Source organism: Rhineura floridana, chromosome 18 (genome assembly GCF_030035675.1).
Source record: "Rhineura floridana isolate rRhiFlo1 chromosome 18, rRhiFlo1.hap2, whole genome shotgun sequence".
NCBI classification, from domain to species: domain Eukaryota; kingdom Metazoa; phylum Chordata; class Lepidosauria; order Squamata; family Rhineuridae; genus Rhineura; species Rhineura floridana.
In genome coordinates this window covers 12,215,192-12,239,345 of record NC_084497.1, presented here as the reverse complement: position 1 = coordinate 12,239,345, position 24,154 = coordinate 12,215,192, and the positions used below count along the sequence as shown (strand labels likewise).

General features: G+C 48.5%; 1 protein-coding gene across 9 annotated transcripts in view; it reads left to right on the top strand.

The window, feature by feature from the left end:
- PER3 (period circadian regulator 3) overlaps positions 1 to 23,643 on the top strand; it is a 43,277-nt gene extending 19,634 nt beyond the window's left edge. For 4 of the 9 annotated variants that reach the window (XM_061602201.1, XM_061602200.1, XM_061602206.1 and 1 more), the window contains 15 exons: positions 1,310 to 1,388; positions 2,090 to 2,196; positions 2,900 to 3,056; positions 5,071 to 5,176; positions 5,407 to 5,535; positions 6,650 to 6,764; positions 7,013 to 7,157; positions 8,314 to 8,441; positions 8,768 to 8,977; positions 9,831 to 10,088; positions 11,307 to 11,995; positions 13,038 to 13,218; positions 17,574 to 17,751; positions 18,766 to 18,916; positions 20,830 to 23,643. In XM_061602201.1, coding sequence (XP_061458185.1) covers positions 1,310 to 1,388; positions 2,090 to 2,196; positions 2,900 to 3,056; positions 5,071 to 5,176; positions 5,407 to 5,535; positions 6,650 to 6,764; positions 7,013 to 7,157; positions 8,314 to 8,441; positions 8,768 to 8,977; positions 9,831 to 10,088; positions 11,307 to 11,995; positions 13,038 to 13,218; positions 17,574 to 17,751; positions 18,766 to 18,916; positions 20,830 to 20,964 — 2,768 coding nt within the window. In that variant the 3' untranslated portion in view covers positions 20,965 to 23,643. Of the gene's footprint in view, positions 1 to 1,309; positions 1,389 to 2,089; positions 2,197 to 2,899; positions 3,057 to 5,070; positions 5,177 to 5,406; positions 5,536 to 6,649; positions 6,765 to 7,012; positions 7,158 to 8,313; positions 8,442 to 8,767; positions 8,978 to 9,830; positions 10,089 to 11,306; positions 11,996 to 13,037; positions 13,219 to 15,945; positions 16,037 to 17,573; positions 17,752 to 18,765; positions 18,917 to 20,740 lie in introns of those variants that run through there. The other 5 variants (XM_061602202.1, XM_061602203.1, XR_009759589.1 and 2 more) reach the window with 5 other exon arrangements.
- The last annotated feature ends 511 nt before the right edge of the window (positions 23,644 to 24,154 follow it).

Below are 24,154 nucleotides of genomic sequence, written 5' to 3'. Positions count from 1 at the left end.
TTGTTACTTTGTGTCTGGGTGCCCTTGCTGTCCACAACCCCCTTGTATCTTTGTCTATAAAGCATACAATCCTGGGTTGCTCTTGATACTTGACGTCGTTACAATATCTCCCTTCACGTTAGAGATTTGCGCAGAGTCCCAGCACATTTCTGCCACAGAACCTGAAAGAACCATGGTGTGCATTCCCTGTATAGTCATTCCCATTCTGCTGTGGGTCTATAAAAGGTTCCTTGAGCCATATCTCTATCTCATCATCTCACCTTTCATCAAGCGCATTTGGCCAAAGAAGGCAGTGCAAGAAGGGACAAAACAAGAACAAAGGGGCAGCATGGAAAGTAGGCGTGAGTTGTACGAGTCCTCCATGGAGGGGTCTGAACTTTCTACAACTGAAAGCAATATCTCCCTTCACCGCTGCCACCATTAGATACAGGTTCCCTTCGGCCTTGGTAATTACCCTGCCCTCCCTTCTGGTCTGTATATCCCCAGCCAAGGATCAGGCTTTGTAAACCAAATAAGTATTTATTTGATAACACTAGGAAATAACAAGATTACTTTAGGAATGTTTAACAAGCGTATGGTTTCATATAGTGTCGCTCTTATGTTTCCAGTTATACATATTCTGTCCAAATATCAGCCTAATAGAATCCAAACCTCCCTCAGAACTCTGCCAACTCAATCCCAACTGCCTCCCACTTCAACTCCTTTCCAATCACTCTCCTCTCACTCCCCCCAACAACCTCTCATTTATACCTTCAGCCATTCAAACACTCAGCCAATCATCATCCAACATTCTCCCGCATTCTAGCCCATGTACTCCTTCCTCTTATTCAATTCACTTACCATATATCCCTATATAAACCTGCACTTACCATATTTACAGTTTTTAACATATAAGGACATCACAATTCTCTCTCAAGGGGGCAAGGCAGAGCCAATGGGACAAAATAGCTCAGACTCCCAGGCCAGGATGCAAGGAAACATGGGGTTGTAGCCAGGTAAGCTCTACTCAGAGTAGACCAAAACGAATGGACACACCCATTAACGTCAATGGGTTTACTCTTGAGTGGGACTAACATTGGATGCAACCTCATGAAACCAGTTTTTTGAGCAAAGGGAGGTTCTAGATGGATCTCGCATTGAAAAGTCCCTCCTCCCCCCAAAAACATCACAGCAGAGGGGCTCCTAAAACCAAGAGGGAATTGCTAACAGCGTCAGGGCAAAAGGGAGTCAGCTGTTAGGAAGGAAATGAACCTCAATGGGTCTTGGGCTGGCGCTGATACTTTGTGTTTTCTTTTTTTTAAATGGTTAGCTCCTCGAATTTCTCTGGAAAAGAGGATCTTCACCACTGCTCATAACCCCGGCTGTCTCTTTCTGGAGGTAGATGACAGGTACTGACGTTATCTTGCTCTTACATGTGAAATAGTAGATGGTGAAGCTAGAGAAAAATGCCACTGGAGGCTGACAAATTGCATGCTGCAGGCATGGGGAATATCTGTGGTCCTCCAGATGACCTTGGGCTCCCCTTCTCAGCTGCCAGCACACCAGCGGTCGGGTGACGGGGGGTGGAGTGCAGCAACATCTGGAGAGCCAGAGGTCCAACACACTTCTGGTGTATTGCATGGATAGTAGCAAAGAGCTTTTCCCTGAATGGCTCAGTTCCGAGAACACCTTGAATTCTAGAGAAGTTCAGCAAACAGTTGATGGCCTGGGATGAGGCTGGTCACAGATCTCCGTTTTCAGTGAGAAGGGAGCACTTTCAAGGTGTGCCTAATGCCTCCTTTCCTTGAGGTGTAAAAGGGCAACAGTGTGGTGTAGTGGTTAAAGTGCTGGACTACGACCTGGGAGACAGTTTGAATCCCCACACAGCCATGAAGCTCCCTGGGTGACCTTGGACCAGTCGCTGCCTCTCAGCCTCAGAAGAAGGCAATGGTGAACCCCCTCTGAATATCACTATTCAAGGGTCGCCATAACTCGGGATTGGCTTGGAGGCCATCCATGTCCATTTCAAAAGGGCCCACAGGGTTCCCTTGCAAGGATGATGTGTGCCACTGCCCATTGTAAACAAGTAGCATTGACTGCTTGATTTCAGAGCTGTGCCTCTGCTGGGATACCTTCCTCAGGATTTGCTTGGCACATCCATCCTGAGGTACCTTCACCCAGATGATCGACCCCTCATGGTTGCCATTCATCGTAAGGGTAAGCCTGAGCCCCTTGTAGGCCTGTGACCTGGAAGGTGGTGTCCTCCCAGGGTGCCTATCGGGCAGTGTTACTCCCCCAGTGCAGAGCTGCCCCATCTTGGTGCAGGGCACGAGAGGTAGCGAGCAGTTTCTTCTCTGGGGCAGCCCAGCAGAGGGTGCTGCTTGGGAGTCATGAGGCCTTTTTCTCTTTCCTTCACCTCTTTGGTTTGATTCGTCAGTGCAGGGATTTGAGGAGGTTACCCTCGACCACGTCAAGCCCTGGAGTTTTAATTTATCCTCCCCTTTACAAGCGGAGGCATCCTCTGCCGTGGGACAGTGCCTGTTGGCTGATTAGCTTTGCTGATGAAGGCTTCTTTGGCATCATTTGTCCTGTCTGCTTATTCATTTCAACCCCTTCCAGATTTTATTTCCGTTCGTTTATTTCTGAGTTTTTGTAACTTGGCAGAGGTACAAAAATTGGGCAGGGCTCCGTCCTCGTGGAGGTAGGGCATCTAGTTATTTAACTCGTCCTGCCTCCTTGTGGAGGGGGGGGTTCACCCCTTCATTCATGTCCTCTCTTCTACTGGCAGATAAGAATGATGGAACTTTGGGTTCAGCCTCCCCTTCCCCCCACCCAGACTTCTAGCTGCCTGGAATGAGGTTTGCATGTCATGCAAGAGGGCTTCAGTCCAACCCTGTCTTTGCCTCTGGTTTTCCTGTAGTGCTGGAGTTTGTGGGTCACCCTCCCTTCCAGCACTCGCCCGTCCGATTTTGTACTCAGAATGGGGACTACGTCATCCTGGATACCAGCTGGTCCAGTTTTGTGAATCCTTGGAGCAGGAAGGTTGTATTCATCATTGGACGGCACAAAGTCAGAACGTAAGCCTCATGAAGCCAGAACATTTTTGGTCTTCCGAAAGTTTGCTCTCCCTCCTTCCCTCCCTCAAGTCCCCGAGCTAGGAGGGAGAGCTCTGGGTGTGGTCCTGAGTTCAAATCCCTTGTCAGGCTTGGATTGAGTTGATGTCCTTGGGCGAGCGAGTGTTTGTGTGCTCATGCACCTCTAAAACTGGTGTAATAATTCAGAGTTGTTGAGCTTGCCACACGGTGTGCTAAAAGGGCTTAAATGAAAATGATGTCTTATAACGCAGGTCCAGCCAGTATCCTGAGTGGTGCAGCAGCAGTTTCCCAGAAGTAGCGTAGGCTGAGTATTGAGCCCATGAAGCTGCTGTCACCTTCTGCTAAGCCTGACTGTTGAGGCCATCGCTGTCTATTCTGGCACCAGGGTCTGTTGAGATGCCAGAGATTGTCTCTGCGTAAAGCATATTCTCTGCCCCTTAGCTACGGCTCACATCATTCTGTAAAGCACAAAGTCCAGGGGTGTGATGGTCCATGGCCCGTTCCTCATGTGGGAGATGGGGCTGAGCCAGGCAGCTGGACGTTGAAGCGTTCTGCGAGGGAATCCTTGGCCTATCGGGCCCAGAGGGGAACCTGAGGACTGAAGTACTCATAGCCAGCTGGCCTCTTGCTGGTCATCTGCTGAGTCTTCTCCTCCTAGGTAGACCCTAGTCGCTAGAGCCTTCTGGCGGCAAAACAGGCACCCCTACAGCAACTCTGAGCTTTCCAGTGAATCCGCTGCTGCATCATTCCAGCAGATTTCACCAGGTTTGGATAGAAGCAATTGCTTCACCATTTTTGTAAAATTGTCAGTCGCTTTATTCCTTGTATCTCAAAAGGAGATTAATTGAAAGATCTGGCATTTTGCTCACAGAAAGCCTCAGTCAGTGGAACCATCACCACCAATTTTCATCATGGTGCTTTCCCCAGTTTTTAAGAAAAACAAATTCCATTTTTGCCACATTTGCCATTGCAGCTAGTTTGTCATCAGTTATTCCCCCTTAAAAGAAGATACTTCAGCTAAACTCTGTTCATTATTTTGGAGGGGTCAAAGGTAGCAAAAACCTTTTCTGCCCCACCCCCCACCCCACTTGTCAATCAAGGCTACCACATAAATTTGTCCTAATTGTTTTTGGTGTCTCAGTGTGGATAGCATTGAATTTTATTTTATTTTTAATGGTGCTGCAACTACCCCCCTGGTGAAAGTATCTGGACTGACCCTGCTCCCTTCACTGCTGAGGCCAGAAGGGGGAACGGTGTTTGAAGGAGGAGAATGTGGGCTCAGGTGAGGCCTTTGTGGATGGGGCTGTTCAGGCTGCCACAAGGCTGCCTCAGGTTCCTCTAGGCCCTCCTTTGTCCTGGGCATCTATGAAGGCCCCAAGGGTTGGGATTGACCAGGATCCTGACACTGACTTAGCTTCCATGTCTGTTAAAGCCCTGGTGAAGGCAGACTGACATGAAATTGTTAAAAGCTGTTAAAGTCATTGATTTTTCTTGACTTTCCCTCTGGTATTCATTATTTGATGTCTTCTCACACAGCTGGAACGAGCCCCTCCGCTTGCTGGAGTGTGTGTGCATGTCTGTGTCTTCACCCAGCTGTAGCTGGTTCTGTTTCTTCCATATCGGAGTTCCTCGGAGCATCAGCACGGCCTCCTTGCACAGCCACAGGCGTTTCCCCAGCTCTGGCTCCTCTCTTAGCCAGGCCTTGTGTAGAAGAGCTCCCTATTGGAAGAGAGTGTTGTTCCAAAGGAACTGAAAAATCTTTTTCAAGGCTAGTGGCGTAGGGTTTTCCCCCCCACCAGTGATGGCTTCCTCTGGGTTTACTGTGTCTTCAGCCCGTCTAACTTTATTCATTTGGGGAGCCAGAGCTCAGTGTTACTTCCCAAAGCTGCAGAGCTAGTCTTCATCCTTAAATAACCCACTCCTATAATCATCTTGTTCGCAGGCCTTCCCTTATCTAGCTTCGAGATGATGTTCTGCTTCCATTCGTACTTTGCAGGAGCCCTCTGAACGAAGATGTCTTTGCAGCAAGAAGCAGAGAGATAAACAGCATTGACCAAGAGATCTGGCAGCTGCAAGGGCAGATCTATAAGCTGCTTCTGCAGGTAAGCAGGGGGAATGCCACTTACAGCAGAAATGCCTTGCCTTGCAGGTGGTGTGTGAGTGTGTGTGTGTGTGTGAGAGAGAGAGAGAGAGAGAGAGAGAGATGGTCAACTACAGTTCCCTCTCTGTCTCTCTGGTCCAGAATCATGCAGCTAGCAGGAATGTTTGTTTCACCCCTTCACAGGCTTATAAAGATTCTTCCTCTCCCCCCCCCCGCCCCTTTCATTTGCAGCCAGTTCATAGCAATGGTTCTAGTGGTTATGGAAGCCTTGTTAGCAACAGATCTTATGAACACTACATCAGTGTAGCATCTTCCAGTGACTCCAATGGGAATGGCGTGGAGGAAATCCAGAGGGAGCTAGTAAGTATCTCTCTAAATGCTGGCCAGACACGCTGGGATGCACGGAGGCAGCAGGGATTCCTTAGTGTGCGTACCACATGTTAACCAGCAAGGAAGCCCATGACAGAAGTCGTGGATTTAAAGGTTTGAGTTATGGGTAGATCGTGTTCATTCTGGACTTCTCAAATCTGTCAAAGGAGTAGATGCCAAACTCTTGCTGCACAAAGGCTGCTTATATGGAAAACCAGCAGTCTTCCCAAAACAAAGGGAGATATTGTATATTATTATTAAATTTATTATCTCAAGTGCCAAATGCTGGGGTGGTGTGTCTTCAGCCTATGATGAAAGCTGCATAATGAAGTTTCCATATGCACCTCTGTGGGGAGGGAGTTCCACAACTTAGGGGCTGCCACAGAGAGTGCCGTCTCCCAGGCCACCACCCCCAAACTTCAAAGAGCCCCGTCCGCCTGTAGGGAAGGAGGCGGTCTTTCGCATATTTGGATCTAAGTCATTTAGGACTTTAAACACAAGTGCAAACACCTTGAATTGGGCCTGGAAACAATCTGGCAACCAGTTTGGCTGTTTTAAAAATGGGCTGTATGAGATCTAAATGGAACCCCAGCCAGGAATCTGGCTGCTGCAGCCAGTCCCACCGCTGTTTATATTAACTGGTTTCTGTTTAGTTAGGAATTAAAATTGTACCCTCCTCAAGAATGTGCGTGCGCGCACACACCTTTCTGTTCTACAAATGGTAAGAGATGCAGCTGATTTTAGAAGTTGTCCAAAGGTGTGACTTTTTTGCTTTTTACTTGTATTTTTGTTATTCCAATATTTCTAAACTCCCTTTATAAGGGCACTAAGAAGTTATCAGAAATGAGCTGAGTCTGCAAGCCGACCCTGGGTATGACGTGGCCTAATTTTTGTCCCCCCCCTTTGTTTTCCACATTTTCTTCCCACTGTCTTTTCAGTCTGCTTTGTGTAATGTGTTGCCTGTTGAAGAAAGTTTGCCACAGTTTTGTGACATTTTGGTTGGTTTTAATAAAGAGTATTGGTCAGCTGTGGATTTTGGTGGTTTTTCTTCTGGACCCTCATGGCTGCCTTCTTGCGTTCTTTGTCTCCTCACATGTCATTACAGCAAGTCTTTGGGGATGTCAACAGACTCAAGAACGTGGGTCAGCAGCTGTACATTGAGTCGCACAGTAAGCCTCTGACCAAGAAAGAGCAAGCTCCGGGTGTAGAGGGGCCGGGAGGTGAGTTCACGTGTGATTGGCAGGGGGTGGCCTCTGAAGCCAGAGAAGTAGAGGGATGTGTCCTGCGTGCCAGCACCAAGCCATGTAAAGCAGCCAAAGACAAATTAGAACGTATCCTTGTCCCCAACATTTTAATATGGTCTTTGGAACTATGAGAATAGACACGAGACCAACAGCAAGTGACCTGAGGGTGGGGTAGCCCTCCTGATCGCAAGGTAGCCTCCTTTTTCCCTCCCTCCCATTTCTAGGCAAGCAACCTGGTGCTCCCAGGTTGACTCACGTCGTTGGCGGTGGCAGCCCTGGAGACCTACCAGCTGTGTCTTGCAATGATTCGAGAAGCACAAGCTATGTCCTGTCCTATCAGCACATTAACTGTATAGACAGCATTATCAGGTAATAACAGAACCTCCGCAGGCATTAATGCTCCTGAAGTCTGGCTTCCTCCTCACTGTGTGCTGAGGCAGTTGTTGCCAAAGATCTTTAGAATGCCTGCAGAAGAGTCAGTCTCTGTACTTCTTTGTAAAAATAACAATCTATCTGTCTGAGGTGCTTAAAGAATAATTATGCCATTTTACACTCTGTGTGTGTGTCGTTCTCCTTTTTTGTTTGTGTAGAATACTTAATTTCCCACTTTATAGCCTCAGGGCTCTCAAAAAAGCTTTGTAAATGACTTAGATGGTTTGGCTCCCTCTCTTCTAAAACTGTTTTTAATTTAATCTTTTTATTTTTATTTTTTATGACATTTTGCTGTGTTTATGCAGAGTTTTTTCCCCATTTTTAATGGTACTTCATGTTATGGAATGGCGTGCAAGTGTCATAAATAATTAGAAGATATTCTCAGAATTAAGCCACACAGATCTAGTAGCGGAATAGAACTTATGTGGCGTCTGTAGGGAACCACGTTTCCATTCAGGCAGTGCTGCCTGCCCTCCTTCCCAGCAAGATCCTTTGGAGGCCAGCGGGTGGATCTCACTCATCCGTTGCTGGCAGTTGGTTCTCATGCTGGCATCGTTAACACATTCAGGTTGTGTGTTTGTGTGTGTTGGGTATATTCTAGAAATAAGAGTCAAAATATGTAACCATGGGTTTGACAGATAATAGAATTCCTTTTCTTTCGCATCCCGGTGGGGTTGATCCTGATCTTTGTGCAGCCTTTAGGTTTTGTCCATGTTCACGTGAAGCTGAGAAATGTGTGCATCAGACTGAAGCCAAAGTAAATCTGTCAATAGTTGATATGTGAGAGGGTTTTTTTCTTAAATTTCAAATCAGAAAGTTTATTTTGGTACTTTGCTCTATATTTCTTTAATTTGTAGCCACATAAAACATGCAAGAGGGAGGCATGAATGGCAAGGAGGAGGGCTTCTACAATATTGGCTTGTGGCCTTTTTTTTTAATGAGGTCACTTTCAGTTGAAGTGCCACAGGAGTGCTCTTTGGGCAGGTGAACCTTGCCTGTTTTTTCCACTCCTATTCCGAGTGAATTGTCAGATAGCCTTGCATAAATTCAAAGAGTTAGGATAGGGAGATGCTCATGATTTGCTGCCTTGCAGATACCTGGAGAGTTGCAGTATTCCTGCATTGAAAAGGAAGTGTGAATCCTCTACAAATGCATCCTCTTCATCCTCAGATGATGACAGGCAAGCCCAGCTAAGCCAGAATGACAAGCAGATCTTGGAAGGTGAGAGGGAGGGAATGCAGAAAGGCTTTAAAGGGATGTTTCTGTTTCTTAGGTGGAAGAACCTCCGTCTGCTGGCAGAGCAGCAAGGGGTACTTGTGTCCATTGCTTCTTCCAATATGCTCTTGCATTTCACATGCATGTTGAAATTACTTCCTTTCCCAATTTTAACAACTGAAGGCGCTATGTTAAAGTTGACCAGGAGGCTTGTTTTGTGCGTGAGGAATCCTGGCTGTGTTTCTCTGTCACAGCTATTGCAAGGCAGTGTTGAAAGCTTTTGTTTTGGCTCTTTATGGCCTCTGTGCTGAAGTCTGTTCTGTTGCCACTAGATGCCTCCAGCATGTACTCCATCACTCCCCAGCCACCTGAAATATCCAAACTGCAAGTGGGTGCAAAGCAGCAGCAGCAGCAGCCAGCAACAGTGGTGGGTGCTGCAATGACAGACCTGGCGCTGACAGCCAAGGCTTTGAGTGTGGCGTCTATGACTAGCCAGTGCAGCTACAGCAGCACACTTGTCCACTTCCCACACCCGGAGTCAGGTAGGTTGGCGTGGCAGATCCCCTGCAGCAGGGGCTTGCTCTTCCAGACATCCCCCCTCCTGAGAAATGTAAAACCCTCCAAAGTCTTCACTCAGCCACCTTCTCTCCCAAGCAAGCGATGGGTGTTAAACAGATGACTGCCTGCGTGGATTGCCTTCAGTTGGAGCTTAGCAGACTCCCACCAAAGTTGGCCATTCCGCTGTTGTGTATTGCGCACATGTGCAGTGTCCTCCTTTAAGACCTTGAATGGATGATGGTTGGATTCTGTCCTGGGATTTTTAAAGCCACTTAGGCAACTCGTTCCATGATTTGGGGGAGAAATTGCTGCCAGGTCGTACAAGGGCCCTATTATGATGAGCACCAACCCAGGGATCTAGGATGGGGATCCTGCTGAGTTTCTGTTCCGTAGAGCAGGCTTCTTCACAGCAATGGTGTTGCTCTGACACTCCAAGGACATTCTCTCTGGCTTTGCCACCTGTGCTTCCATGGCCAAAGCAGTCTGGCTGGGCCCTTTGCACCCAGGTGAAAGGAGGAAGGGGCAAGATAGCCCAAAGTCCCAGTCGCCACTCCTGTGGCCACTCTTCCTTTCCTCCTCCCCTCCTCTTTTTCCCATATCATTCCTGTACAGTTGATTCCCAGCAGGATAACATTGGTTCAGATGCTGTCAATCAAACGGTATCTGAGTTGCCTTCCGTGGGCCATCGTGGCTCCCCTTTGCAGCCTGCCTGAATCCATTCCGGTAGCCCAGCAACAGCATCTAGGTGAATATTTGGCTAGCAGTGGAGGAGATTCCAGAGTGCTGCTGCCACGTTGGAAAAAGTGTCACTGAGTTGTGTCACCCTTCTCCTTCCAGAAGCGACTGCTGTAGAAGAGGCCACTCTGCAAAGTGAACAGGTGGAGTTCTCCCCGGCCAACACTCCCGGGGCATCTGGGGCTGTTCCGGAGGAAGTCAGGCTGGTCGGGCTGACCAAGGAGGTCTTGTCGGCTCACACCCAGAAGGAAGAGCAGAACTATGTGGACTGGTTCCGCCAGAAGATCCTGCTGTCCCCCTACAGGTCGTACCTCCAGCATGGAGGAGCCCAAAGCAACCAGGTTCCTTCCCAGGACCAAGGTAGGGACCACGTGAGCAGGGAGAGTGGAGGAGGAGGAGGGAGGGGGCAGAGCTTCACAGCCACCTGCTTTATTCGTGCGCTTCCTTGGGACATCTCTCTGCATGCCTGTGAAACTTGCTTCTCTGTGTCCAGGACTCACGAGTGATGTGTGTAGCGGGGTAGAATTTACCTCGGGTGCTAGAGGGATCTCTCTCCCCACTGGCTCTGGTGCTATTTGGCCAGAGATCAGGCTGCTGTAACCCGGGTAAAGCTAGCCCCAAAGCTAGCAAGTTTACTACTGTGCACAGGAGCAGGGATGTTCATAAGGTTGCAACCATAGTCTAGGTTGCAGAATGGTACTTGAGAGGGAGCAACAGAGTCAAGGTCAGAGCCTTTCCCAAAGCTGAGTTTTTATTGAGAGAGCAAAATAAAAGGCAGTTTTTCAATGAATCGAATACTTGTTTTAAAAATGTTTTTAAGATGTATTAGAGTGTTTTTAGCGTTTTTGTTTGCTGCCCTGGGCTCCTTCTAGGAGGAAGGGTGGGATATAAGTTTAATTAATCAATTAATTGAAAGGGAGGTGTAACAAGGAATGAGAAGCAGACAGCAGTAAGGCAAAGGAGGCTGTGCAGAGGGCACTTCAACATCCGGGGGGGGGGGCCTTGAAGCAAGCGAGAGCAAGGGACAGATTTTCCTTCCCTGTGACCAGACCCACATCAAATGGAAAAGGGGATAGGTGGGAAATGAGGCCCTTTACTGGCAGGCTTTGCCAAGAAGAGGCTGCCGGATGTGGGACAGGCTGCTGCGTACATCTGGAATCGCCTTGAATGAGCGGCTTGGAGGTGCCTGCCCAGCCAGGCCAGTCGCTGGTCAGTGTCTGCAAGGAGATGTCCACCCTTGGCCAACCTGGTGCCGTCTAGATGTTGGACTACAACAGCCCATGGCTGGGCTGATGGGAGACTGGGTCCAAACATTTGGAGGGCACCATCTTGAGGAAAGCTGAGCTACGCTCTCCTGTTTTAGCCACAGGGAAGAGGAGTGGCCAGGCCCCAGAACGGCTTGTGAGGAAAATCAGTGGGTCTGCCTGCATTTCCATTCTCGGCTTGGATCCAGTGCTTTCTGTGCCTCTACTGCTCGCTCGTGGCTTGCGGGTCCTTGAACGGTAGAACTTGGTCTCCCTGAGCAAATGGCCGACGTTGCATCTCCTCACAACTTTCCTGCCTTCTGCTTCTCTGCAGGCGACATCCATCCCAAGCAGACCAGCCCTGTGATCTGGGAAAGAAAGCCCGGGCTGGGGCAGTTCAAGCGCCAGAAGCCGCTGGCCTCTGCTGCCAGCAGAAGTGGAGCCTGTGAGCAGCAGGCCACTGCAGTGGTGGCTCCCTCCGAAGGATCCCATCATGGCCCTTCCAGTGTGGTCCTCCCTGCTGTCGATCCTTACTCAGTATCTGGCTTTCCTGTGGCCCCTCTGGGAGGGGACCATGCCTTGCTGCCTTCAGTAATCGTTCAACCGTGTCTGCCCTGCAGTTTACAGCCCATCCCAGCATTCCCTGCTCCATGCATGGGCGGCAGCTTCATGGCTGTCCTCTTGCAGAACTTCCCAGTGTATCCGCCGCTGCCATTCTTCCCTGCACAGCTGCCCTGTTCCTCCACTTCCTACCCCTGCAGTGTGATGCCCCCAGGCCTGCCTTCCACACTCTCTTCATCTGTGGCCCTGCCAGACCCTGTGGAGCACATTTTGCTCCCCTCCACACCTGCATCTGCTGAGGAAGAGCAGCTGGCATCCTCTGGGGATCAGCCCCAGAGGCTCCTCAGCCACTCGCGGAGCAGCTCCCCTCTGCAGCTGAACCTGCTTCAAGAAGAGCTGCCCAAACCCTTGGAGCCTCCCGGCACAGCGCAGGCCCCGCCGGCGTGCCCAGAGGCTAAGTGTGTAAGTGCATACAAGGAAAAACATGGCCACCAGGTTGTGTGAAGGGCTGCCAGGCAAAGCGTTTTGGAAAGGGGAGGAGTTGTGGAAGATTTGTGGGAAAGGGTTTCTCCCAAACAGATATTTGGGGCCATGCAAAACTGCTGGTGGGGCCTCTTGCGGCCTGTGCTGCTGCTTCGGCCTGTGGCTTCGAGGTGTTGGATGTGGCCCTGCCCTTGGAGCACGGTGACTTTTTCACAGGGCCATCTGTTCCTCCGGCTTAGTTGGGAGCCTCAAAGGGGAAGGAGCTGTTCTGATTGCTCCTATTGTCTCCCAGGGATACACTAAGGAGTGAAGAGAAGGGATCAGCCTGGGTCGGTTTCCATTCATGGGCGCAGACAAAGCCTCTCTCTGGCTTCTGCTGCGTTCTCAGAGGTGGGAATTTGAGTTCTACAGGCAAGGAGGAAAACAGAGACAGATACATCTTGGCTCCTGGATCCAGATTGGAATTGGGAGAGCTGGTGCTGCTGCGCTTTGGATGGGTAGGGTCCCAAATGCATACACAGCTACTGAGGCTGTGAGTTGGGCACAGCCGGCAGTGGGAACAGAACCCTTTGGACTTTTCCCTTTGGCTTTGTGGCTGTGTGAGGTCCTTTGATGCAGCAGCAACACGAAACTTGCTTCTTGCTTGGTCTCTGTTGGCAGGAAAAATCCTTGGGTTTAAGGCACCCGACATGCTGCCTTCCAGAGGTTTTAGACTACAACTCCCGTCAGCCTGAGCATTGTACAGCCATGTTCACTGGGGCTGATGGGACTTGTAGTCTAAAACCTCCGGAGGCAGCCAGTTGAGGAAGTCTGCTTGAAAGTGTGCAGGGCTTCTCAGAGCTCCTTTGGAGACATGCTTTGGCTCTGTGGCAGGAGTCATTGACTTTCAGAAACAGAGCGTCGGTGACCTGGTACAAGCAGCTAACCGGACCCCTTGGTGCCTGCCCAAACCAGAACTGTCTCTTCTTGAGCTCAGAGGTGGCTTACTTTTGTGGGTGGATTTGTCCCATTTCCTTTGTAGGACGAGGATGGGGAGGAAGGCAGTGGAAACAATGACAGCCACTCCGTTTCCAGTAAACTGTTTGACCTCCTGCTGCTGGAAGACTCTCAGACTGGAACTGATTCAGCTGCCTCAGGCAGTGGGTCCGCAGAATCCAGCTCATTGGTCTCTGGGTCCAACGGGACATCCGGTTGTGGCACAGGTAGGCAGCCTGGGGTGCTGGGCCGGGGAGTTGCAAAAGGAATGAGAGATCCTGGCATCTTTGATGGTGACAGGTGTTAGTTCACTTTGCACTTTGAGTCTTGGAAGCCTTTAGGACTCCTCCAGCCTCTTAATCTGCTGCTGAACAGGAAGAGTCCTAAGAAAAGCCCATCTGGTTCAACACTCTCTTCACTCACTGACTGACTGCATTCTCGTGGGAATCTTGCATAAAAGAACCCGAGTGCAACAGCAGGACTCTCCCCACTTGTGGCTCCCAGCAACAGTGGAGTTCGATCGTAAGAAGAGCTTGGCTGCTGGATCAGGCCAAATGGGGCCCACCTAATCCAGCATCCCATTCTTACTGCGGGCAACCTGATGCATCCTCTGAGAAGCCTGCCAGCAGGGCCTGGCCGCAACAGCAGTGGGTCCCCACCTGTGATTCCCAGCAACTGGTGTTCTGAAGCACACTGACAGTGGAGGCAGAACATCCCCGGCCTGGGTAGCAGACAGTGACAGCCTCCTCCTCCATGGATTGCTGTAGTCCTCTTTCAAAGCCATCCAATTTGATGGCCCTCTCTACCTCTTTTGGGAAGAGATTCCAGAGGTTAACTGCACTGTGTGAAGAAGTACTTTCTTTTGTCAGTCCTGAATCTTCCAATATTTAACTTCATTTGTTGGTCCCAGTTTGATTCTAGTATTACATGAGGGAGGAAACCTTTCTCCATGCCATGCAAGGTTTTATACACTTCTATCATGTCACCTCCTACCCGCCTTTTCTCTAAACTAAAAAGCCCCAAATGCTGCCACATTCCCTTTTGATCATTTTGGTTGCCTTTTTCTGAACCTTTTCCAATTTTACAATATCCTTTTTGAGGTGAGGCAACCAGAACTGTATACTGTATTCCAAGTGCAGTCACATCATAGATTTGTATAATGGCATTGTGATTTTTGCAGTTGAATTTTCAGTCCTTTTCTTAATGATCCCTAGCATGGAATTTGCCTTTTTTTAGAGGTTGCCACATGCTGGGTTAACATTCTGATCGAGCTATCGACTACCATCCCTAGGTCTCCTTCCTGGTCAGTCACCGCCATGTCAGTCCCCATGAGCATATATGTGAAATTAGAGGTTTTTTGTCCCAGTCTGCATAACTTTACAATAGCTCACATTGATTTTTTATGCTTAGCTCGCATCAGTTTTTTGCAAACACTTTACGTTCGCTCACATTGAATTGCATTTGCCATCTTACTTCTGATTCACTCAGTTTGGAGAGGTTCTTTTGGAGCTCTTTGCAATCCCTTTTTGTTTTAACAGCCCTGAACAATTTAGTGTCATCAACAAACTTGGCCACCTCACTGCTCACCCCTAACCTTAGATTATTTGTGAACAAGAGAAGACTGAGGAGAGATATGATAGCACTCTTCAAGTACATGAAAGGTTGCCACACAGAGGAGGGCCAGGATCTCTTCTTGATTGTCCCAGAGTGCAGGACATGGAATAATGGGCTCAAGTTGCAGGAAGCCAGATTTCGACTGGATATCAGGAAAAGCGTCCTAACTGTTAGAGCCATACGACAATGGAACCAATTACCTAGGGAGGTAGCGGGCTCTCTGACACTGGAGGCATTCAAGAGGCAGCTGGACAGCCATCTGCTGGGAATGTTTTGATTTGGATTCCTGCATTGAGCAGGGGGTTGGACTTGATGGCCTTGTAGGCCCCTTCCAACTCTTATATTCTATGATTCTAAGTAAAAAAGCACAGGTCCTAATGCCGATCCTTGGGGACTCCCACTTTCTACAGCCTTCTGTTGGGAAATCTGTCCATTTATTCCTTCCCTCTGTTTGGTGAGGTATTCCTGTCAAAAGCTTTTTGACAGTCTTAAGTACACAATGTCAGCTGGATGACCTGCCAGGCCTCCCCATCTGGCCCACAAGGCCATTTTGTGCAAGCTATGCCCAAACACATGTGACCTCGTGGGTGGGGCCGGCTAAAGGCAGGGCTTCCCCAGAAGGGCTTCCCAGGTGGTTCATAAGCTCTTTGCTAGCCCTATGTTTGTTGGCTGTTTGGGAAACACTGCAAAAGGGACTTTGATGGGGACACACACCTGATGTCATCATGATGTCAAAGGATTAAGAGGTGGGTTGTCCCACCCAGCTGTCAAAAGTTGGCCTGCAGGGATGGGGGAAGATAAGGATCTGGCCCACTGGGCCAAGAAAGTTCCCACCCTTGATCGATATGCTTGTTGACACTCTTGAGTAGATTAGTGAGGCAGGACTTGCCCTTGCAGAAGCCAGCCCGGTTCTGCTTCAGCAGGACTTGTTCTGTTATTTATTCAATTTGTATGCTGCTTTTCCACACAAATGCATCCAAAGCGGCTCACAATATAACCAAAAATGTGTATTGATATAGCATTACAGTAACAGTCCAATCTCAGTTCAAACACAATATCACAATCCAAAGAAAGAATTCAGTTTGATAAACGAGAAGCAAAATATTATGGCCTGGGAGACCAGGGTTCAAATCACGGCTGACCTTGGGCCAGTCACTCCCTCTCAGCCTAACCTACCTTACAGGGTTATTGTAAGGATAAAATAAAAATATGTGTGCCAGCTTGAGCTCCTTGAAGGAAAAGTGGAATATAAATGTACTAATAAATAATAGAAATGTTATAACATATAAAATACATGGTATGTGCTTGGTAATTCTGTCTTCAACAATGCTTTCCACCAGCTTTCCTGGAACAGTCATTCAGCTAACAAGCTTGTAGTTTCCAAGATCTCCTCCCTGCCCAATGTTACAGTGGCCACTTTCCAGTTCTCAGGTATGGGGTTACTAGCCATGATGGCTGTGTACCTTCACTATTAAAGGTTTGCCTTTGAATAGCAGCTGCTAGAAATTACATGTGGGGAGAGTGCTGTTGCACTCAGGTTCTGCTTGTGGGTTTTCCACCGGCATTTGATTAGCTGCTGTGAAAACCAGATGCTGAACTAGATGGGCCCCCTTTGGCCTGATCCAGCAGGGCTAGTCTTATGTTCTTCCTAGTAGCTGGGAAATTCTAAGAGACCAATAAATTAGTGCAGTTTTGAAATCAATGGCTAAAATCAGTGCAATTTTGAAAGATTTAGTTTTGCATTTTAATCCAAAATGGTGTCCAAATGTATCTAAATATAGATGAAAACCTGCTCTTTGATTTCAGGAACCATCATGCAAAATTTGGTTGCAATATCTTTAAGAGATGTCCAAATTCATAGCAAACAACTGTCAAAGTATATAATGGGTTATGTTGATCATGGGAACAAGTTACATATATTTGTTAAAAGATCAGCAATTTCACACAAGTTCTTTTAAGAACTCTTGGGTGAATGCCATCAGGACCCAGCAATTTGACAGAATTTGTTTTGTGGAAAAGGCCTAGAACTCCATCTCTCACCACCACTATTTGCTCTAGTTCCTTCCTGTGAAAGTTTATTCAAATTTGTTCTGCCCTATCTTTCCACTATGAAGATAGAGGCAAAGAATTCATCCAGCTTCTCTGTACTCTCCTTACTTCCTTTAGCACATGTTTAACTGTCTCCTGCTACCAATGTATTTAAAGAATGTGTTCGTGGTTTTTATGTTTTTAGTAATGTTCCTCAAATTCTTTTTTAGCATCATTTTTGTCTGCTTGCATTTCTTTTGCCAAAGGTTGCGTTCCTTTTTTTCCTCCTTGCTTGGACAAGGCTTCATTTTTTTGAAGGAAGCCTGTTTGCCTCTAATAGCATCTTTGCCTGTGCTTGTTAACTTTGCTGGCATCCTCTTGGCCTTGGTGGTATCTTTCCTGATCTGTCGCATATCCTCTAGCTGAGCTTCTAATAGTGTAGTTTTGAACAACCTCTGAGCGTTTTCTAGAGATGCATCCCTTGACACGTGTTCCTTCCCTGCCCCATGGTCAACCCATGTGTTGTGAAGAGGTTGAGGGTGACATATAGAGGGCCAGTTGCAAAGGTGGAAATGTTTCTAGGCCAGCATGGGGAGAGGTGGCTGCTGTTGTATCACTGCAGCAGCTGGTTCAAGCCAAAGGGGTCCCATCTGACCCAGCACCCTGTTCATGGAGCGGGAAGCCCACAAGGACAACCTGAGCACCAGCAGCAATAGTGTGCTCTCCTCACTTGGGATGCCTAGGTGTCAACCATACTGTGGTGCAGAGCAGGGGCTGGGATAGCGACTGTGGCACAGAGGAGAGGATGTGCTTGGTGTTGGCTTCCATGGGGAAAGCAGGCCAGAGGGACTAGCCAGCAGAGGAAAGCCACTTTCCTTCCTGCCTCCTGGAGCAGAAACCCACCCCATCCATCCATCCCTCTCTCTCTCTCTCTCAACAGGCAGCAGAAACAGCAGCAAATACTTTGCCAGCAATGATTCCTCCAAAGTCTCAAAAGGAGGGAAGAAGAGTCAGGAGGAGGAGGCGGGGGAAGGGCTGTCTCAGCCAACCACGTTGGTGCGGATGGCGGTGGATGGTTTGCCTGAGCCTGGCCAGATGACCTACCAAATCCCAAAGCGGTGAGGAAATGCCTTTCTTTTGCTCTGGCTCTGAGAGCTGGGCCTGTCTTTGTGTCTCATGATGCCGTCCAGGAAGCAGTGCTGAAGGGGAGAGGGGGGTGGAGAGGGGAGGAGAGGAGAAAAGAAGGCTTGGCCCGAACAGCCCCCCCCCCGGTCACATTTGTCCCATTGCGAGGAGCGGCTGCGCATCTTGGGTTTTTGTTGCTGCCAAGAAGGGTGGTCACGGATGGAGGCCTTTCAGTCCAGAAAGTTCTGGAGAGATTTTCACAGGAGTGTCCCCACCCCTGCACTTAGAGCAGAAGCAACGTGCGCCGAATACTAAATGCAAGATTCCCAAAGAGGAGGAGAGTGCTCTCTCCCTGCCCTGGCTGTTTCTTCAAGAAGCCATCCCGGATTGCTCGGTGAGAGGGCCGGGGAGGAGTCCAGCTTTTCCTGGAGCGGGGTTCCAGAGTCTTCCCAACAGGAACATCCATGGCCCCTCTCGGCTCCTCTCAGAGCAGGTCCCAAAACATCTTTTGAGCTGTTTCCAGGAAACTGAAGGACTTGGCCAGTGTCAGAAAAGGCTGGTACAGAGCAGAGGGTAGATTGGTGTGTGTGTGTGTGGAGTTAGGCAACACTCCCCTCCCTAGTGCAAAATATGTGCACCAGTGGGTAAGCAAGGAGAATTCACTTCAGAGTGAAGGCTGCTGCAAGGATTGGGAAGACCTCTGGCTCTGAACTCCCAGCAACCAGCATGGCCGTTGGGCAGGGACAGCAATACCTGCGTGGCTGCAGAAGGTCCCCTCTGCAGGCCCCTGCTGCTCCATGGCTTTTCTCGCTAGCATTGGGTCAGGCCCCTCAGGAGGTCAGTGGCGCTGCTGCTGCTGCTGCAACGTGCCTTTTCTGTCCCAACTCTTGGTGGTGAGAACTAGTTCAGCTTTACGCAAAAGATTCCGAGGAAGGCGATTCAGTTAGGATTTTGGCCTTCTTCGTTTGGTGCCTCCCCTCTATTTAGCAGCCCCCCATCTCTTGCAGAATTGCAAAGGAGGTGCTGAAAGAAGACCTGGAGAAGCTGGCCGCCATGGAGAGCAAGCAGCCCCGGTTCACGGAGGGGCAGAAGGAGGAGCTGGCTGAGGTCCACCCCTGGATTCGTACCCAGGCTGTCCCCCAAGAAATTGACACCCAGGTAAGGAAACCAGATGCACAGAAGCTGGAAATGGAGTTTTTCTCATGGATGGCAGAGGTCTCCAGGCAGGCAGTATAGCTCCCCTGCGGCTCAGACAGGAGACACTTCAGCAGATACTTTTCCCCCTCCCCTTGTTGAGGCTCCGTTAGTTTCCTGTCTCAGCTCATACTTACCTCTGTTTGTCTTTCCTAAAAGAAAAAAAACACCAGCTGTCAGCATTCCTTCATTCCTGACCCCTGCAAATTAGTGATGGAGATAAGGGGCAATCAACGAAAAACATTTTAAGCAGCTTGGGCAGTGCTCGGTGGTAGCTGCAGTCAGCCCACAGCCGCTGCATCTTCCCGCCTTTTTGCAATTTTGGCACTGATGATCCCGCTGAGGGAACTTCTTCAGGATCTCATTTCCTCACTCTGTCCAAGCCTGCTAGGAATTACCAGAGCTCTGATGTGTCTCCGGTATATATATACATATATAATGAACATAATTGTGATTAACCATACAGAGGTTTTTATTGCATTAACAAAACGTTTCAGCTTCCGCCTTCATCAGCTGCCAACATACAAATGCTGTTACCAAGGTGGCAGTTATAGAGCTTTGAGGATGGAATGCTCAGAGGGGCTTCATTTGCTTAGAAGCTCAGTGATGCGGGTGCTGTCCTCCAGGTTCAGGCCAAGCTACCTTGGTAACAGCATTTGTATGTTAGCAGCTGATGAAGGCGGAAGCTGAAATGTTTTGGTAATACAATAAAAACCTCTGTTTGGTTAACCACAATTACGTTCATATATATTTTTAGGTGATTAACAGAATCGTTCTAGGGATCCAGAGCAAGCTTGAGTGAAGTTCTGTTTGTTGCTTTCAAAACTGTCATATATATATATATATATATATACACATACACACACACACACACACACACAGAGAGAGAGAGAGAGGGAGGGAGGGATTGGTACTAAAGGGACTACAAAGGTAAAATATAACGTAGAAGACATAAAATCCGTGTCAGGCTCTACCTTCAGTCCCTTCCAAAGGCTCTCTGTTCCTTCTAATATGTATGGAAATTCCAGAATCTGGACTGAATCCTTTAAAAAAAAAAATAAAGTAAAATAATGGCTGCCTTCTGAGAGTTGGCTTGGCTGGTATTTTTCAGCGCTTTATAGGTGCATTTGCCTAAAATTTTGTTCCGCTGTTTCCTGGCGGTGTCTTTCCTGTGGGTGTATTCATGCTTCATTCCACTCCTTCCCTCACTCGCTACAAGTGATGATGATGTCAAGGAACAGTCCTTACCCACTGCTTTCATCATCCTGATGCATTTTTTTTTAAAGCTGGGAAAATCTGGCTTTCTTTATTTAGAAATTATGCTACTCTTTGGTTCCTGTGTATGGGCAGTTAGAGGTACACTTCAGTGACCACGTAGGGGACAGTGTGGTCTGTGGGACAATTGGATGATGTGTGTGGGAATCCTCCTCCCCTGGCAGTGTTGCTTGCCTTTGTGCTTTTTCTGCTTGTGCAGCCATTTCACATTTTGCTATGGTCCTTCCCCTTTGGGGTTTTACGTTTGCTTTCTGCTCTTAACAAAAGAGGAGAAGGAAGAGAGAATCTCCCCCCACCCCTCCAAAAAACACTAGCCTGCCTGGGCTCCATCTGCTGTTTCTGTTGTTGCTCTTTAATGCAACAAAGCTTATGGAACAGCTGTTCTCGTCTTCTCACATGATATAAAGGTTCTTGTGCCACTGAAGGTGGTATATTTTGAGGTGTGTCGTGCCAAAGAAACGGTTGTATTGCACCTTTGTGGTTTCATCCCACCCCCTTTTTTTAATCTTTCAGGAAAAAGAAAGCTGGACTAGGTAGCTCTTCGGTCCTGTTCTTCTCCATTTTCATTTCAGTGTTGTTCAGATGATTCCTTTCCTTTCAAGGGCTGCGTCATGTGTGATGACAGCAAGAGCACCAGCTGGAACATCACAGTGCCCGACGACAGAGGCCCACATGAGGAGGACTGCAAAGACCTCCTCCTTTCTGATGCGCCGCTGCAACTGCAGGCACCGTCCTAGAGACACTGGCTCTTTGTCTACACACAACCCTGCTGGTCTTTCTCTCTGGGTGCGCAACATGTTGATTCCAAAGCCATCCCTCCTTTCCCACTGGTGACCGTCTTCACTTTTGAAACTATTTCAGTTAATATTTGATCCTTCTTTAGGACGGTGCAGGAAGGACCCCACTGTAAATGGCCAGCTGATTCTCAGGTGGACCTGCACGGGAAAACATGGGTAGCCCAGGTATGCCAGTGCTCAGTTATCCCCATCCCTCAACCCTCTTGCTTCTACTTTGCTGTTGGAGATCATCTGGTCACACATGGCCCTCTTTGGGTGGGCATTACAACTCCTGTGTGTGTTGTTGCTGGGGTGCCAAACTCTTGCTGCAGGCTGGCTTTCCAGGCACCTTTGATATGGGCCTCTCTCGCCCAGCAGAGTTGCTGTTTCAAAGTTCTCTGCTGAGGAACGCTGTTTTGAGTTGGTCCAAAGACCCACCTTTCCCTCGTGCTTTCAGTGGAGGAAAAAATCCACCTCCCGTGAGTCTTCAGCAGGCTCTTTTTCATCTCCTGGAGTTCAGAGCAGGGCCTTCCAGGGGTCTGATTTCTCCTCCTTCTTGAGGTGGTTTGCATATAACACTAAGCCAAACATGACTTAACGTGAACATGGTTTCCCTGAGATCTTTTACCCTCCTGTTGTTGAAAACTAAGCTATGGTTTGGCTTAGCATGTCATCTAAACCAAGCTCGTGGATTGTCTCACTTCAGACCAACTATGAGCTGTAACCAAGGCGTGTCCTGAGGTTTGCAGCTTGTAACTTATCTGGAAGAGACAAACCACGAGACAAAGTCAAGCTGGAGCTCCTCTCTGGGCCATTGCTAAGCCATGGTTTGGCAAACCAGCTCTCCTTCTGTGCAGCATTTTGCTCCTTCTACTCCTGGACCCTGTAAGAGTAAGACCTTTGTGCAAAAGGAAGAGGAGGGCAGCCTTGTGGAATGAACCTGTCTCCTTTACAGTTTTTTGAATTAAAAATTCTCGTTCCATCCAAGTGCTGCTTTCTCCATTCAGCAGCTCCTCCTTAAGGGTTAAGGGGTAGGCAGATTTCTCCTCCTGTGATCCTTCTGTTGCAGTCTGTGCTGCATGCAGTGCAGCCTCAATGCTGGCATATATGCCACTTGCAAATATTTACAAGGAAAAAGAGAAGCCCAGCTTGAGTATGAAAAGTGGGCGGGTTTCCGTGTGTACCCAGGCATGCACTTTGGGGCTTTGAACTCGGAGCCACAGTGCACTAATGTCTGTCGTGGGATAGGATTAGTAACTGGGCGGCAAACTTTAATTCTTGAATTAAAGAATACAAAGAAAGAGAGAGATCTGCAAGTGGCTAGAAAAGCAGGATTTGCCTGTACAGAGAACGTGCAAATTGGGCTGGTTCAAACTGCATTTGATTTTCAGATGTCTCTTGAAGACTTTTATGCCAGTAGGCCCATGCATTTGTTGAGTGGTCAGCCATCTTAATGATTGTTTGGTGCTGCTTTTAAAGGATTTTTCATGATGCTGCGCACCACTCTGATGTCTTATGAGAGGGAAATATATATATATAACAAAAATATAACCATGCCCTTCTCCAACTCCAAGGAGAGAGCAGCATTTTAACTTGCCAAGACTCCTAGAGGTGCCTTGGTGTCCTTCTGCCTCCGAATCACACCTAGTTATCTACCTTCTATTTTCTTGCAGCTAGCCAGGAAATGAAGTAGGTTCTTCGGTGTTTTCCTCCTTGGGAAACCGCTTTTTGAAAAGGAAAAAACAAACCAGTACGGACATGTTTACGACCACAGCAAATCAACAGGAAGGGCAGCTAGATTTTCAGAGGGCCAGCCTTCCATGAGGCAAGAAAAAACTGCTAGTTTGGGTTATCAGCCAGGGCACCAGAGTAGAGCTTGGAAGAAAGAGCAGGTCCTTGCAACAGAATCCACCCCATTCATTTCAGTGCAGCTTGTGCAAAAGAATTTCCCCATGTGTTGGGCCTGGGGTGAGTGAATCATAGAATAGTAGAGTTGGAAGGGGCCTATAAGGCCATCAAGTCCAGTTCCCTGCTTGATACAGGAATCCAAATAAATCATTAAATTATATGTGTGTTTTCTGCTTTGGACACAAGCAGCCCCTGGTCCATGGGATGTATGGTCCCAGGCTATTCTCTGAAGGCACATGAAGCCAGCACCCTGCTGAAGCTAAGCAGGGTCAGGTCTGGCCAGTGCCTGGATGGGAGACCACTTAGGAACCATATGTAAGCCACCTTGGGTTTCTAGCATGGAAAAAAGGTGGGGTATAAATGTAATAAATAAATAATTTGATGCTGATGGAGACAATGTCAAGATTTGAATTAAGAAAGATAAGCTGTTCTTTTGGCTGGGTCACATTGTCAGCGGGTGGGATTTTTGTTTTCCTAATTGCAAGCCACAACTTCAAATGTGTGGGTTAGATCCAATGTTAGTCTAGTAGATTTAGTTGGATCCAAACCTGCACTTCCAATTAGTGGGATTTCTAAACTGGTTTGGGGGCAATGCATTTGTTGTTTGTATCATACTTCCAATATGTGTATTTTTAAAAGGTGTTTGTGTGAGATGGGGAGTTTGTTTCTTTATAAAATAAAGCTAAGTCTGACAGTCCTCCTGGGGGAGTGACTGCACGTTGTACTCTCTTAGCTGCCTACCCCATCTCTGCTTGCCCTCCAGTTCTGGATTACATTTCCCATCTGCCCCAGCCAGCACAGCTGGACGATGCCAGAGTTGAGGGGAGTTGTGGTGCAAAAAAGGCTGGAGCCGGCTTGGTGAAGGCACGAATCTGCTCGGGAAGCTTCTGGCGGCAGCTCAGCTGTTTGCCCTCCCCATGTTGTTGAGCTCCAGCTCCCAGCCGCCAGCATGGCCCATAGTTGGAGCCCGTGGATCAGCCAGCCCTGATCTAGCTGAGGGCAATGACCGTGGGACTGAGTGGCCAAGAGGGAATCGATGCACCTCCAGCATGGGCCTGTCAACTGCCCTGGGTGTGAAGCAACACAGCAGCTGTGTGCTGATAACGGCTCCCCCTGCCCCTAACCTCTAGTGACTGCTACTTCAGCAGTGGCACCTCCTTTCATGGGGTTCCCTGGCGATCTCTCATTCAAGCACGGGCCAGCCCCACAGCTTGCTTGGCTTCATCAAGGTGGCTGCTCCTCC